At 37.8% G+C, this 14122-nt stretch overlaps 1 protein-coding gene across 2 annotated transcripts in view; it reads right to left on the reverse strand.

The window, feature by feature from the left end:
• Nucleotides 1-12960, reverse strand: part of itsn2b (intersectin 2b) — a 31616-nt gene extending 18656 nt beyond the window's left edge. For both annotated transcript variants that reach the window (XM_056767522.1, XM_056767521.1), the window contains exons 1-11: nt 12773-12960; nt 8691-8765; nt 7920-8012; nt 7060-7123; nt 6779-6945; nt 5886-6104; nt 5028-5106; nt 4759-4901; nt 3398-3461; nt 3064-3201; nt 2829-2932 (exon numbers count right to left, since the gene is read on the reverse strand). In XM_056767522.1, coding sequence (XP_056623500.1) covers nt 2829-2932; nt 3064-3201; nt 3398-3461; nt 4759-4901; nt 5028-5106; nt 5886-6104; nt 6779-6945; nt 7060-7123; nt 7920-8012; nt 8691-8697 — 1078 coding nt within the window. In that variant the 5' untranslated portion in view covers nt 8698-8765; nt 12773-12960. The remainder of the gene's footprint in view (nt 1-2828; nt 2933-3063; nt 3202-3397; nt 3462-4758; nt 4902-5027; nt 5107-5885; nt 6105-6778; nt 6946-7059; nt 7124-7919; nt 8013-8690; nt 8766-12772) is intronic.
• Nucleotides 12961-14122: the final 1162 nt, after the last annotated feature.

Below are 14122 nucleotides of genomic sequence, written 5' to 3' on the forward strand. Positions count from 1 at the left end.
AATATTTACTAATGTAAAAAGAAAAACAAGAAGAAATACATTATCATTAGGGCTGCAACAACGAATCGATAAAATCGATAAAAATCGATTACTAAAAAAGTTGTCAACGAATTTCATAATCGATTCGTTGTGTCGCGCGACGCCGAGACGTTTGATTATTTAAAAAAAAAAATGTGAGCGCGGAGCGGAGTGAACACACTAGGTCTTTCTCGTGCTAGCAGAGTTCGGCGCGTCATAGACAGGGCGGAGCAAAAAATAAAATAAACGAGCGGAGGAAAGATACATGGCGGAGGCAGAGAAATCCGCGCGACCCAAGTCATCCAAGGTGCGGGAGCATTTCACACTAAATAAACAGAAAAGGTGTGTTAACTACAAAATATGCAAAAGCGACATGGCATGGCGGCACCACGGCAATGATCCAGCACCTGAAACGCAAACATATTGGAGTCTTTAATGCGGAGTTCAATAGCAGGTTAAGTCACTACAGAATCCATAATTTGAGGGTCCAGAAACAAGACATATTTTTATGCTTTTTCATGTGTCTAGTACATGTTTCTTGTTTCTTGATTTAAGATTTTTTTTATATTTGGACTGACAACAGGACAAAACTACTAAGTTAGAAAAGCAATTTTTGCAGTGTATATTCTGTGCTTTGTCCCATATAGGTTATTATTGACAAATATATTTGTGTGTGTTGTACTTTTTAATTTAATTTTAAAGTTCTTTTATAGCACTCGGTCATCTTAAACTGTGTTTAAATGTGGTGTATAAATGAACCTTGCACTTACCACAATGATGATAATGATTTAATGAACAAGCTTCAAGTGAATTTGAGAGAGAGTTTGTGTGTTTGTCAGAGTGAGAGTTTGTGTGTGCATCTGCAAAAGTGTGTGTGTCTGCGTGTGTGTGCATCTGCGAGTGTGTGGGTCTGCAGTGTAGTGTAGAGAACACATTCTTAGATTCAAACAAATCCTGTTAAATTTTCTGATTTGTATTGTTCTTTATTTTTTTATAAACTATTTATTGTTCTGGCAGCTCAGGAGGCACTTTTATTTAAAAAAATCTATATATTTGGCAGATGTAAAGCATACATGTGTATGTTTTTTGTGTTAGTCCATTTTTATTTGATTTGATTATTATTATAACAGCTCAGGGATGTTCAAGGAGCAACATGTTTGTGCACTTTCTAAAGATTTTAGTTCTGTTTTTGAATAAAGGGTTGGAAATGAATGCTTTTCTTGGTTTTTGTTTTTATCCGATTCATCGATTAATCGAAAAAATTATTTACAGATTAATCGATTATTAAAATAATCGTTAGTTGCAGCCCTAATTATCATTGTACTTTAAAATAATATAAATGTAGTTTTATTCCACTTTATTATTTTGTTTATTGTTCATTAAAAAGTAACTACTACTTTACTTTTATTTTTAATAGGTAAATATTAGAGTTGAGCCGGATACTCGGCTGAAACGAGTATCCGGTACGGATAAAGCACTTTTGCCGAGTACGAGTATTATACGACTAATACGAGTCAATATCTGTGCTCGGATTGAATAAAAATCCTCATTGGGTAGCTGACTGTGTCTGCGTTCTGTGATAGTCACAGCGACCCTCCCCTACACACATACAGATGTATTGTGTTGCTGACTGTGTTCGCAGCTCTCTCTCTCTGTCTCTCCCTCAGCCACTCAGGTTCGCGGGTCTTTTCCGTTAACGTTTAGGTCTCTTCAGCTTCAGGTTTGTTTTTTATTTCGGTTTGTAGTACTTACTTATTAACCAGTAGAGTTTTGATAAACTTGGGGTTTGTTCAGACGTGATGCTTGGTAGAATGCGACTCGCGTTGCGTCTTTTTTAAACCGTCAGCTGGCTCTAACCAGTTTTTAATTAAAAGTTAAAAAAATAAAGTTATGTTGAGATGAAAACTCTTGTTCATTACATTTTACTTCATAAATGCAACCGCATGTGTTGTATTCATTGTTGCAAAACTTATTCTGTATATAGTTTGTTTGTCATCGTGATCAAAACCATTGATCTGAAGCTTAATGCTGATGCTGTCATGTAAATATTTTTCTAATCAGCATTAAATATAACAATTTCTGATCAACCCATATCAATTGCCTGCTTAAAATAACATACCGATTAAAGCCCCGCCCATCTCAAGACAACCCGACCCAATTTCCGGGTAAAATCCCGCCCACTTCCTGGTTAGGCCCCGCCCAGTCCGAGTACAGATAATTCATATGGTTAACAGATACAGATACAGATAATGCTGTACTCGCTCATCCCTAGTAAATATAATTTGTCACACTATCTGCAATGTGAGCACCAAACCGAATCTCCAGGTGCTCTCTTGAGAACCAGATAGAAAAACTTAAGTGCTCATCCACACCCACTGATTAACATGTAATTTGCATGACTTTGAGAATTAAATCGAAAATAAAAGAGTACTGTACATTATAATTTGATTTGTGTCAGTATTACTGCGTGAGCATTACTAAAAACCTAGAAACCTTTGTCATTTTCATTTTGGCAGTCTTGCCCGAGATTTTTGTGAAAATGAAATGTCAAATCACCAGATGCATTTCCTTATTCAATTAGAAAGTATAAAAATGTAAATAAAATCATTTCATTTACGTATAATGAAATCGTTAATCTGGTTTTCATTTTCCTCATTTTATTTATTTATTTAAATTTGCTAGGATTAACTCTACCTTCCATAAGAAGGCACTTGTGAAACCTTTGAAAAGTTGTGTAAAGGTGGGAGGCGTTTCTGTTAAATAACTGAGTCATAGATGTTTGTATTATATAATGATAGGTGGGGCCCTACAATTGTTCCTTGATTTCTGTGGAGGTTCAGTCTCATAGAGGTCCTCAGATAGAACAGCGTAGATAGAGGGAGTGGTTCCATTAATAGAGTCGCCAACCTTCCCCCTAATAATTCCCATGGACAAAGAGCAATACATATTATCAGACACTAATTCAAAATGTATTTGACAGTCATGACATCTTTACAACATTATCAATGTTTGGTTTATAATGTAAAGCCAATCAGACAGCGTTACCTTAATGATGGGGGCACCAAATCTGAAGGGAGCGCCAAAGGCAATGGCTGTCCCATTTTAGCCACGTCTACCAGATGCATAGCCAAAATAAACTCGTCAGCTTTCAGTTTACCGTCGTTATCAACATCAGCCAGATTCCTGACAAAAGCACACAAAAAAATGGGCAACCAGCTAAAGTGATGCATGCTTTATCAATTTTTACCTGTCTTACTTTGCTATATGCACACACAAAGTGCAAAGTTTTATGAAAACTAAATATTTTTTAAATCCCTCTGAGTGAAATTTCTTTTCATAACAAGCTTTGTTCAAATATTCGGGGGGGGCAAATTCTTACCATATGGTAGCCAGCTGGGTCTGAGTAAGCAATGTTGTAGCCATTGCATTTCTCACTTGAGGGCCTACGGAGGTTAAAACAGAGATTAAAAGAAAAATATGCTTCCCAAATTGGAATATTCATGAGCACATTCCTCCTTATAATGTTCTTAAATAAATAAAAATCAGCAGTTTTATGGAAACCTTTTTTTTTATTTAATTTTTTTTATATTTATTTTTGCCGTTTTTAGCCTTTATATATAGTACAGTTACAATAAGAGGACAGGAACTGAAGTTGGTGAGAGTGGGGGTGGGATCTGGAAAGGACCACGAGCCGGGCGTCGAACTCGGGTCACCCGGAGCGCAACAGCACCATATGTCGGAGCACTAACCACAAGGCTGTTGGCTCTGACAGGAACCCTTATTTTTTTTAACAACCAGCTAGGTAAACCTTTGCTGTGCTTACACAACTGGTCTGACTGGAGCCGGCTGATATTTCTAATGTCACTGTAGAAACCGTTCAGACACAAAGAAGAACCTTCTAAAATGATGTCATGCTAACACTCAAAGTATATGCAGGTGTAGGCTTGAATTTAAACAATATATAAACGCTGTAAACTCCATGGCACAATCTCATTCCTGAAATTCTTAAGTAGATGTGTCATGTTTGAACTATGCAAGTGATCTCAGTCAACTCTTGACGAACCAACTGCAAGCATGGATTGTGACTTCATTACGATTAACACCAGGATTAAAAACCAAAACAATAAACACAGGATTTTTGGAAATCTTATCCGCAGGGACCGTGTAGAGAAACCACACAAATCAAGCAATAGTTAAAGCTTTTGGAAGATTTTAATGACATTAATGTGATAGTTTTCCCAAAAATGAAAATTCTCTCATGTACTAACCCTCTCATCATTTCAAAACTGCATGACTTTCTTTATTTAAAGCAAATCAAAATCAAATCCCTTTATTGTCACTTAACCATATACACAGGTGTAAAAGTAAGTGAAAAACTTACTCTGCAAAACACAAAAGATGATATTTTGAAGAATGCTGGTAACAAAACTACGGCGGTACCCATTGACTTGCATTGATTTTGTGTCCGTAAAATAGAAGCGAATAGGTGCTGCCGTTGTTTTGCTACCAAAATATCTTGATTGTGTTCTGAAAAAAGGAAGAAAGTCGTACAAATTTGAAATGACAAGAGACTGAGTACATGATGACAGATTTTTCAACTTTTGTAAACCATCACCTTAATAGTGTCAAAACATTGACATTAAAATCTTTCAAAAGCTTTTATTTTTGGTGAACTAGCCCCTTAAGAATAACTTTTTTATTAGCATGTTGTTGGTTTATTTCCACAATAATTCTAAGTACCTGTTAGATAACCAGTCATTTGCTTGTCCAGGCCATTGAACAGCTGCCTGTACTTGAGCCGTGACGCATGTGGTACGGCCCAATCAGAGGGGCCAGACTTAGGAGAGTTGCTGGCCAATGATATGGAGGGGGAGGAGTTTGAGCTGTAAACAGAGGATCACACGAGTCTGTGAATTTGTGTGTGGACAGCTCTACTGTTCAGACAGTGCTGTGTAATGAATAAATGACAGGTTACTAGATGCATAAAGATACAGCACAGTGTTCCTCACCTGCTCGATGGAGTAGTATTGATGGGAGGGGCCGAGAAGCCCAGTGCAGAGGAAGAAAATGAACTTGACAGAGGGAGAGCTATGGAGAAAGACAAATAAACATTTCTTTTAAAAACATAGCCGGTGTGGTGTTCAGAATAATGAAATAACATACCACAAGCAAACTAAAGCAATTGTTTAGAGGATTTAATAGAAGCTCAACAATCTTACTATTGAGACAAATAAAGAGTTGCTCATTACATCACTACATCCTCCTCTAGCACACTCAAAGAGACTATTTACTTCTATCCATATACACAATGACAACACATATATCAACATATATATACATATCATCTATACCATTATGCGAATATATATATATTTTTGCTATTTAACACTAATCTAAATAAAGTACTTGAGTTGATCCTCAGAAGAACTGATTCACTAAAGAACTAAAGAACTTTAGAAGAACTAAAACTATTATATAAACTGAGGTTTGAAGAATTATTAATTCAATTTATTCATTCATTTAATTCTTTTTTTAAATATTTAATTTTAAACAGATAGTTTTTGTGGCACCTATCAGTTTTTAATAATTGTCGGCCATTGCAAGTGGTATCAAAGAGGGTCAATTGATTGGACACAAATCTGTTTAGTACAAGATGAGTCGTTCATGTTTTTGGCCAATTTCCCAGGAAGAGAAAGACTACAGTATTAATATTTAATGTGTTATGTGCAAAGTGAACTTGGTCAATACCTAGGCATACGCTAGCATATAAATGACCTCTTACACACAATACCACAAACAATGATTTCATAGGCTCAATAAATGCCCCGAAGATTTGGCAGCTGTGTAGATGTTCCAACATCTCTTACTTGAGTTGAGAGACATAGGAGTCGGTTGTAGAATGGTGATCGGCCCGTTTGGCAGTGCTGGAGTACTGATGGTAGGCATTACCGGAACCGACAGTCCTATGCCCATCATTGGACTCATGCCTGGCATGGGGCTCCTAGTGGTCAGGGTGGAGGTCATTGGTGAAGACGTCAGAATAGGAATGTTGGGCATCATGGGTACGTTTGGCATTGTGCCCATGCCTGCAAATCAAAAAGAGCAAATTCTGGACTCTCAAAGCATCTGAGAAGCCACAAAATACTTTTTGGTTTTTAAACGGTTTCTTCTTATAAGAAACAATCATTTTAATATATGCAAAATTAGATTTTTATAAAAAATAAATTAATAATAAATTTGACAGCCTGCAGACACGTTTGTTTCTCTCTTGTACATTTTGAAGGTCGTGGTTATAGCCACCTGCTTCATATTGCGATCAAGCTGTGCACCTGCTGTCTGCCTGCAGAACCAGGTTTCCTGGCAAGTGAGGAAGAAGCTTAAAACGAACTTTGTCATGATTTCTTGAACCAAGGGTCATTTTGTACTTAAATCCCCCTTTTCCATCCTCTCTGAATCCTCAACCAACTGAATTAAATCAGGCCGCTTTTGGTCCTTAATAAGTGTTTTTTATCTCTACACACAAGATTTCACCACGTTATGTTTTTCTAGGGAGAAAAAGTAAGCTTTTTCACCTTGATATCCAACAGCACGCCTTAGCCAAGCACCAGTAACAATTACATTAGCACTTATCACAAATGACTATAATCAGCTGTGTACAGATGACCATTTCGGTCACAACGCTACAGCGATTCTGCGTAATAATAACGAATGCCATCTCAGATCACGACTCTACAGATTATTGTGTATGCTGGCAGCGTACCAAGAGGTGTTACTGGCATGATTGGAGCTGGCACAGGGGGCTGCTTCATGATGATGGGCAGAGCTGTTGGAAGATTCTGTCCCTGCAGTTTCATCTTGATCAGCTTCATGGCTATAGAAAACTCCAGCCGGTCCATCTTACCATCTTTATTCATATCAGCCAGGGACCTACAACACAAAACACAGGCAACTATTAGAACAACTATTTGATGAAAGAAGTATTTCTTCTGGATTCCAGTTTTGTTTTGAACAAATACTGCTTGATCAGTAATGACTGCTTACCAGATCTCAGCTAGCACAGTCTGAGGAAGCCCAGACTGAATGAAGAAGCTTCGTGCCTTCTCAGCTACAAACACAAAAAAATGGTAAAGCCAGAGAACAGAAATTTGTGACATCGTGGAAAAATATAGATGTAGTCCACACATGGAAAGTAGCCAACCATATGATTTTTGATATTTAAAGGGATAGTTTGCCCCCCCAAAAAAAGTCATAATTTACTTACCCTCTTGTCATTTTGAAACATTATTGTTTTCTTTCATCCGCAGAGCACAAAAGAAGATATTCTGAAGAAAGTTGGTAACCGAACAGCGATGGTGCCCAATTCACTTCGATTAAGCCAACGTAAGTGAATGGTTGCCGTCACTGTTCGGTTTCACAACATTATTCAAAATATCTTCTTTTGTGTTCTGTAGAAGAAAGTCATACATGTTTGAAATGACATGACAGAATTTTCATTTTTGATAAAACATCATTTTATTTTTTAAATAAAATTAAAGCCATTGCATCTACGTATGAACTCACATAGGCATATGGAAATTATGCGGTGACCATGTGGTAAAAAAAACCTCACACGCTTTGTTACATTTTGGTGGCAAATTAATATTTTTCTGCAATGTTATTTGAAGCATAAACCATTACATAAACATGAATCTATTGACATTAAAAATGCATTTACATTTTAAGGGATAGTTCACGCAAAAAGGAAAATTTGATCATCCTTCCTTTTTGGATGAACGATCACTTTAAATGGAGAAAACATTCTTTTGTGTCCAACCATTTCTACACCACAAGTAAATGACTTGTGACTGAAAGCATTTACCATAAAATCATTTAGACACCAACATGATATCTCTGATACATACCCGTCACAAAGCCCTGCACTGGGGAGAGGGTGTCAAACTTCTGATCATGTTTGTCCCTCTCCTCTGGAGTTATAGCCCAAATACTTCGACCACCTTATGATAAAAAGAGAGATGGAGAAGGAAGGTGATGAATAATTAGGATCAAATATGAAGTATTAAACGTAGTTAATCATGTGCGCTGCCCTAGATGCACTATTATTCGCTTGGGTTCTGCACTCTATATCAATGCCACCTATTGACCAAAGGTGTTAGGCCAAACCTGTTCATGAGGGCAGATGGCAAAATATTCTTATGGGTGCAATGCAGAAATAAAATACAAATTACCTAAATCATAATCAACAACCAAACAAACTTTCAATAAACAAACACACTTCAAATATTTAGAACATGTACTGCATAGTCTCTTAAAATATTTGCAGCTGGGATGGTTTACTTTTACCATTATAAGAAAGCCTTTATAAGATCCAAAATAACAAAGTTAATGCCTGTTATAAGTTTTAAATGGTGACGTGTCTGTGTGACAGATTGTCTGCTGACAGGCAGAAATAGCTGCTGGTTTGTCAGCATGCTGCAGTGTACACACACACACACACACACGCGCACGCACACATACACACAAACTGTACAAACAAGAACGGCAGATGATGAATAGGAAACACTCATGGTCTAGTGACATGTCGGGGCTAAAGGTTCTCTGTGTGCACACATATTCTATTGGTCTGAACACGTGGGGAAACACACACACATAGAAATATAAAGCAGAGCTCTTACCATTCATGGCTGCAGGTGGCAGGGATATGAGGAGAGCGTCCTGATCTCCTTGCCTCAGCTGGGTAGTCCAGTCATCTGCACCACACACACGCACACACACACAGAAAGGAGAAATGTCCACCCATTAATAATGCAGGCAGGGGAGTGCAGAGCTGTCGCTATCTCCATCCTGCACTCTCAAAGAGAGAGAGAGGGGAGCGAGAAAGAGAGACAGATAGCATCAAAACTAAAGGCATTCAAATGCTTTGAGCTGAATAATAATATGTAATGTCTTGTATAAACAATGATGCTTTTATTACCTGTTTTCTGACTGACTGCATCTCACAGCCTCTTATGGAAAATGTATATATATATATATAAATCTGATCGGTCTCGATAAGCCAACACGGAAGTGACTTTAATTGCAATTTATCGACTTGCCGCTAGAGGCTGGCTCAAAAGAGTGTTAAAACGGGCAACTTTACAGCAGAAAAAACATGTTACAGCCTGGTACAAAAACTTATTTTGGTCTAATTTTACCCTTCATGATAACCGAGTAGGCTGATTTTTTTATAACTCACCGGTTTAACTTATATTAAGCCTTAAAATTCCGCCTCCGCCTACTTTAGGCTTCATTTTTACTTGTCACAAACCTGAGAGGTGACGTCACAGACATATATTTAATACAGTCTATGATCTAGTTAGCACGTCTTGTTTGCTTGCTTTTGACAATGGCATGAAAAATTTTTGAACATTCAAGGTGACTCACTGACTATGACCGCGATTCTTTTTGAAAAAGTTAACTTTAAAGCCAGGAACCTGGCCGACCTGTGTGCGCACACTCAATGGATCCAGGGACGACCGGACAGGATTACCTCCAGTTAAATGGCCTGACATCTACACCTACCAGACAGAGAAACCAAGCGTGTATAGTAAAGATAAACTGAGAGCGAAAACATACATCTATACATGCCTGCGTGTACTAACAGTGGCAAATGTTAGCAAATGCATTTACTTGAACACAAACCTGACGCATAACAAGAGCCTTCTCACTGTTTCCTCTCCCTAATGCACCTGTGACAACTAAAGAAAAAGAGATGACAAACAGTTTTCTTTATGTTTAGTTTCTTGACGATAGTGAACTGCTAGTTGTATTACTAACAAATTAAGCTAGCATAGCCTATGTGTTCAAACTTAACGCTACATGAAAGAATAACCCTTTTGCTGGTTTGTATTGGCCGGCTCCAGTTTTCCCTTTGTTTTGCCTCCAGCTTATGCCATGACGTAAGTGGGACGTCGTCGCAAAAGGGGTCTGTTAAACCTTGAATGCTTTGTAATAAATGTAAATATTTAAAATATTGTCTTGTTTTTAATTGATTCTATTGTAACACCCATTAAATGTTAGTTCACCCTCAGAAAGCCAAACTAAATATTGTACAGCATTTTTTATTTTTAGAATGAGTCGGACTACAGATATTTCACACATTTAATATAACATAGTTCTTTAACAAATCTATGTCGATCATTGACCTACAATTGATTACCACGACACTCCAACACATTAGAAAAGGTATTTATACCTTGTAATTTTAATAAGTTTTGGTCCTAATCAGACACACAGTCAAGCTTCAATGTATTCCATATAAGAACCTTTTTTGATAATCTTGTTTACATATATTACAGCATATTGCAGTCTCATGTAATCGATCGCGAGGTAATTGATTATAGGCTAACACGCTGTCCCACCACTATATATTTTATGGTATGTTATGTTTACGTAAAAGTTAATCTTTGCATTTAAGTTTTGATCAACCTGTTGGCTACAAAGCTCTCTACACAGAGAAATATTTCCTTGAGGTGAAAAACCCAAACACACACACAGAGCACATACGGTTTTCTCGGGAGTGTACACAGTGTTGTTATGGACAACAGTTGTTCACAAATATCTTACCACTGATGTCGCACTTGACTAACCAATGAAGCACTTTCCAGAGACAGGTACCAATACAAACCAGAATTCCATCCATCCATCCATCCATTTTCTACCGCTTATCCGAACTACCTCGGGTCACGGGGAGCCTGCGCCTATCTCAGGAGTCATCGGGCATCAAGGCAGGATACACCCTGGATGGAGTGCCAACCCATCGCAGGGCACACACACTCACTCATTCACTCAAACCAGAATTCATTGATTTAAATCAGAGTTGCTGACAGGAAGTGATGCAACTGCATTGTTTCAGGGCAGTGACAGCAGGTCTACGGAAGAGAATGCAGTCAGGCAGGACAACCTTCCAAATTACTGCCTCGATTGGGGATGCTTGTCGTGTCTATAATCATCATTTCTCACTCTTTAACACACTGGCAGTACTCACTATTTGTGGGTGAAAGTTACAAGACTTCAACAGCGATCTTTACAAGATAAAGAAACATAAACAAGGAGCTCAAATAAATACTGGTGCCGTTGGCACTGCATGCATCGTTTTTGCATTTGCCATTCTACTTTTATCCCCTTTTTTTTATCAGACAACCTGTGACACAAGAGCTGCAAGGACCGACCATGAGGTCACATATGGGTTTGTCCCACCACCTACTCCCTCCACCCTGTGTGCGATTTCTCTGCCACAAAAGACAGAAGGAAGTGTGAGGAAAGCAAAAACGAAACAGAATGTAGAAAGGTCATTTACAATATTGTACGAAGGCATTGGGCCCATCAACGTGTAAGTTGAGAGGATATCTAAGCCACACTCACTGAGACCAACAAAACCTGTCTGTGTCAAACCCCTTTCACTGAATTCTCACTTCTGTGAAAATGAAAGCATTGACTGTAGAAGAATGTGTAGTCCTTTGATGAATAAAAAACATATAAGTCAAAAAATGCTGAGGATCCCTTTATGCTTCCCATATTATGCATTTTCAGTTTTTTATTTAGGCCTAGCAAATGATTCACTTATGATGTAGACCAAAAAAGACCGACTCGTTTTCCGACTAGGATTGACGTTCCCAGGGAAAAAGTCCTCTCAGGCTTTATCTGCAGAAGGCCATGCAGGTCAAGTCCTTGAAGCCTGAACAAACAGTGAGACAGCTGTCAAGACATCCTACACACACTGTTCATAAACAACACAGAAATACAACATCGCCTGGCTTTACATAATAATATGTAGTCAATGGTGACCAAAAACTGTTTGGTTGCAAGCATTCTTCCAAATATCTTCCTCTGTGTTCATCAGAACAAATAAATGTATACAGTATTGGAACAACTTGAGGGTGAGCAAATAAAGACAGAATTTTCTTCAAACATCTGTTAGGAAGTCCACTCCACACATACATTTCCTCCCCTGTGGCTCAACAGATATAGCAAATAGGTCGTGGGTTTGACTCTCAGGGACCACACATACCAAGAACAACAATATGTGTAGATTAAGAGCACTGTTGCTTTAAATAAAAGCATCTGTCAAATGACAAATGTAAATATATCTATCTACGAATGCGTCAGGTACACTCATATCAACCGACTCAACATTATCTATGACATTGAGAGGCTGACAAAAGAAAACCACTTAAAAGGTTTAAAACACTGACCTCACTCATGGATATTAGCCAGAGACATTCAATAATGCCCAAAACTGATGCACACGCCTTTGGTGCCCAGATCACGCCGCGTGTCCCATTGTTTAAACAATTATGAATCATTGCAGTATTAAATAAACGAACATAAAACCGAACAAACTCATGTTTACGCTGCTTTAAACGCTTCATTTCTGTAACTAAGGTGAAACCCTGACAGACGAGTTTGGCAGGTTTGCGTCAAGAAACTATGCTTTAAGGCTATTTGAAACAGCTTTTAAACGTAAAATGAGAATTCGGTTTGAAATCGAGTTGATAATAAATGTAATGCGAAGCTTTAAGAGACATTGAAGTAGGAAACTGGACACTTTCCAACACCCACACCACAAAAAGTTAAAAACTGAGGGAGTTACACAAAAAAATGTTCAACGTTATGTAACATGCATTGAAAACGATCTCAAAGCCGAATATAAAAACATTGATAAAGCACGTAAAATGAAATGATACGACAGTAAAGTAGTAGTGCATGAGGTACTCACATTACACAACAGTGGCATTATGGACTTTGCGAAATCTTCTGGAGGGAAAATATATCCTTTTACATTGTCGTCTGTAATAAAGAAACCGTAAACGGGTTGCCGGGTTTCAGTGAGGAATCTGAGCCGTGTTTAACTGAGAATATTTGACAACCTGTTGCTGTACAGCGCTGTCACACAAACAACATGGCCGACTGGGAGGTGAGAGTGTGCTGAGCCCAGATCAGCCTTTAGTGCCGATGGGAGGGGCGGAGTGGCTTTCAATGCAATTCTGTTGTCTACTGCCCCCTTTTGGCTTAAAAAACCCATTACATCGAATTAGTCCGCACGTGTGCGTGAGTTGATTTACAGAAGTAATCAATTAGTAATATAAAATGTGACTTTTAACGTTGGGCGTTGTCTTGGAAACGAGTGATTTTGTAGTCTGAGGACATAAACAGCCGTAGTTTCCAAATAACGTGTCGTTCTCGGACATCTTTTGAATGAATCACACGAAATGAAGGCAGGCCTGTAAACCTTTAAAAAAAGCAAACCAAGACATTCCTGTACAGCCGGGACGCTTGGATATCCTCACACATGACATTTTATCTCATTTGAGAGTAACTTTCAAAAGTCAAAGGTAACTTTTTTTGCACAACAAACTGACTCTTTGGTATCAGTGACTGGCGAACATTAACGTCTCCGTGCACGCGGGATTTCTGGACACCTGCTTGTCTTTCAGGTAATAGGAATACAGTATAATCAATTTAAATCAAATAAAGTAAGTTAAAAAAAAGTAAATAATAAATACAAATACATCAGTGGAGGTTTCTACACTTTAAAGTTGATCGCACATATTTTATGCCAAACGCCACAACGGGGCGCACTTCACCTGGTTGTTTCCATATAAGTAAATAAAATGAACACATTTATTCATTCGTAGTTTGCAATTAAATATATATTTTTTTAATCCAAAATTTACATTAAAGTGGGTCATTATCTCAAACGTATATGAATAACAATAATAATACATTTATTTTATAAAGCGAAATTAAAAGTTTCCTTATCAAAGCGCTGAACAAAAATCAAATCAATGCATCACACATTAATAAAGCAGCACAATAAAATACTGTAAAAAAAACAAAGCAAAAGATCCAGTAAAAAAAACGCTACATTAAGCAAAAATATATCGGGGGATAACTTCATCTCTGCACTTTTTACGTAATCTTAGATCAGAAAAATATATTCTATTTCCTCTGTTAAAGTAAGTTCTTGCATGTTGTGTGAAATCAGGTGAAATTGGATCCACGGTCAAACTCCAGATCCGCATAGTGCTCCAGATTCCGTCTTTTGAATGTGTTCCACTCGCTCCCC

This window comes from Triplophysa dalaica, chromosome 15 (genome assembly GCF_015846415.1).
Source record: "Triplophysa dalaica isolate WHDGS20190420 chromosome 15, ASM1584641v1, whole genome shotgun sequence".
NCBI classification, from domain to species: Eukaryota; Metazoa; Chordata; class Actinopteri; order Cypriniformes; family Nemacheilidae; genus Triplophysa; species Triplophysa dalaica.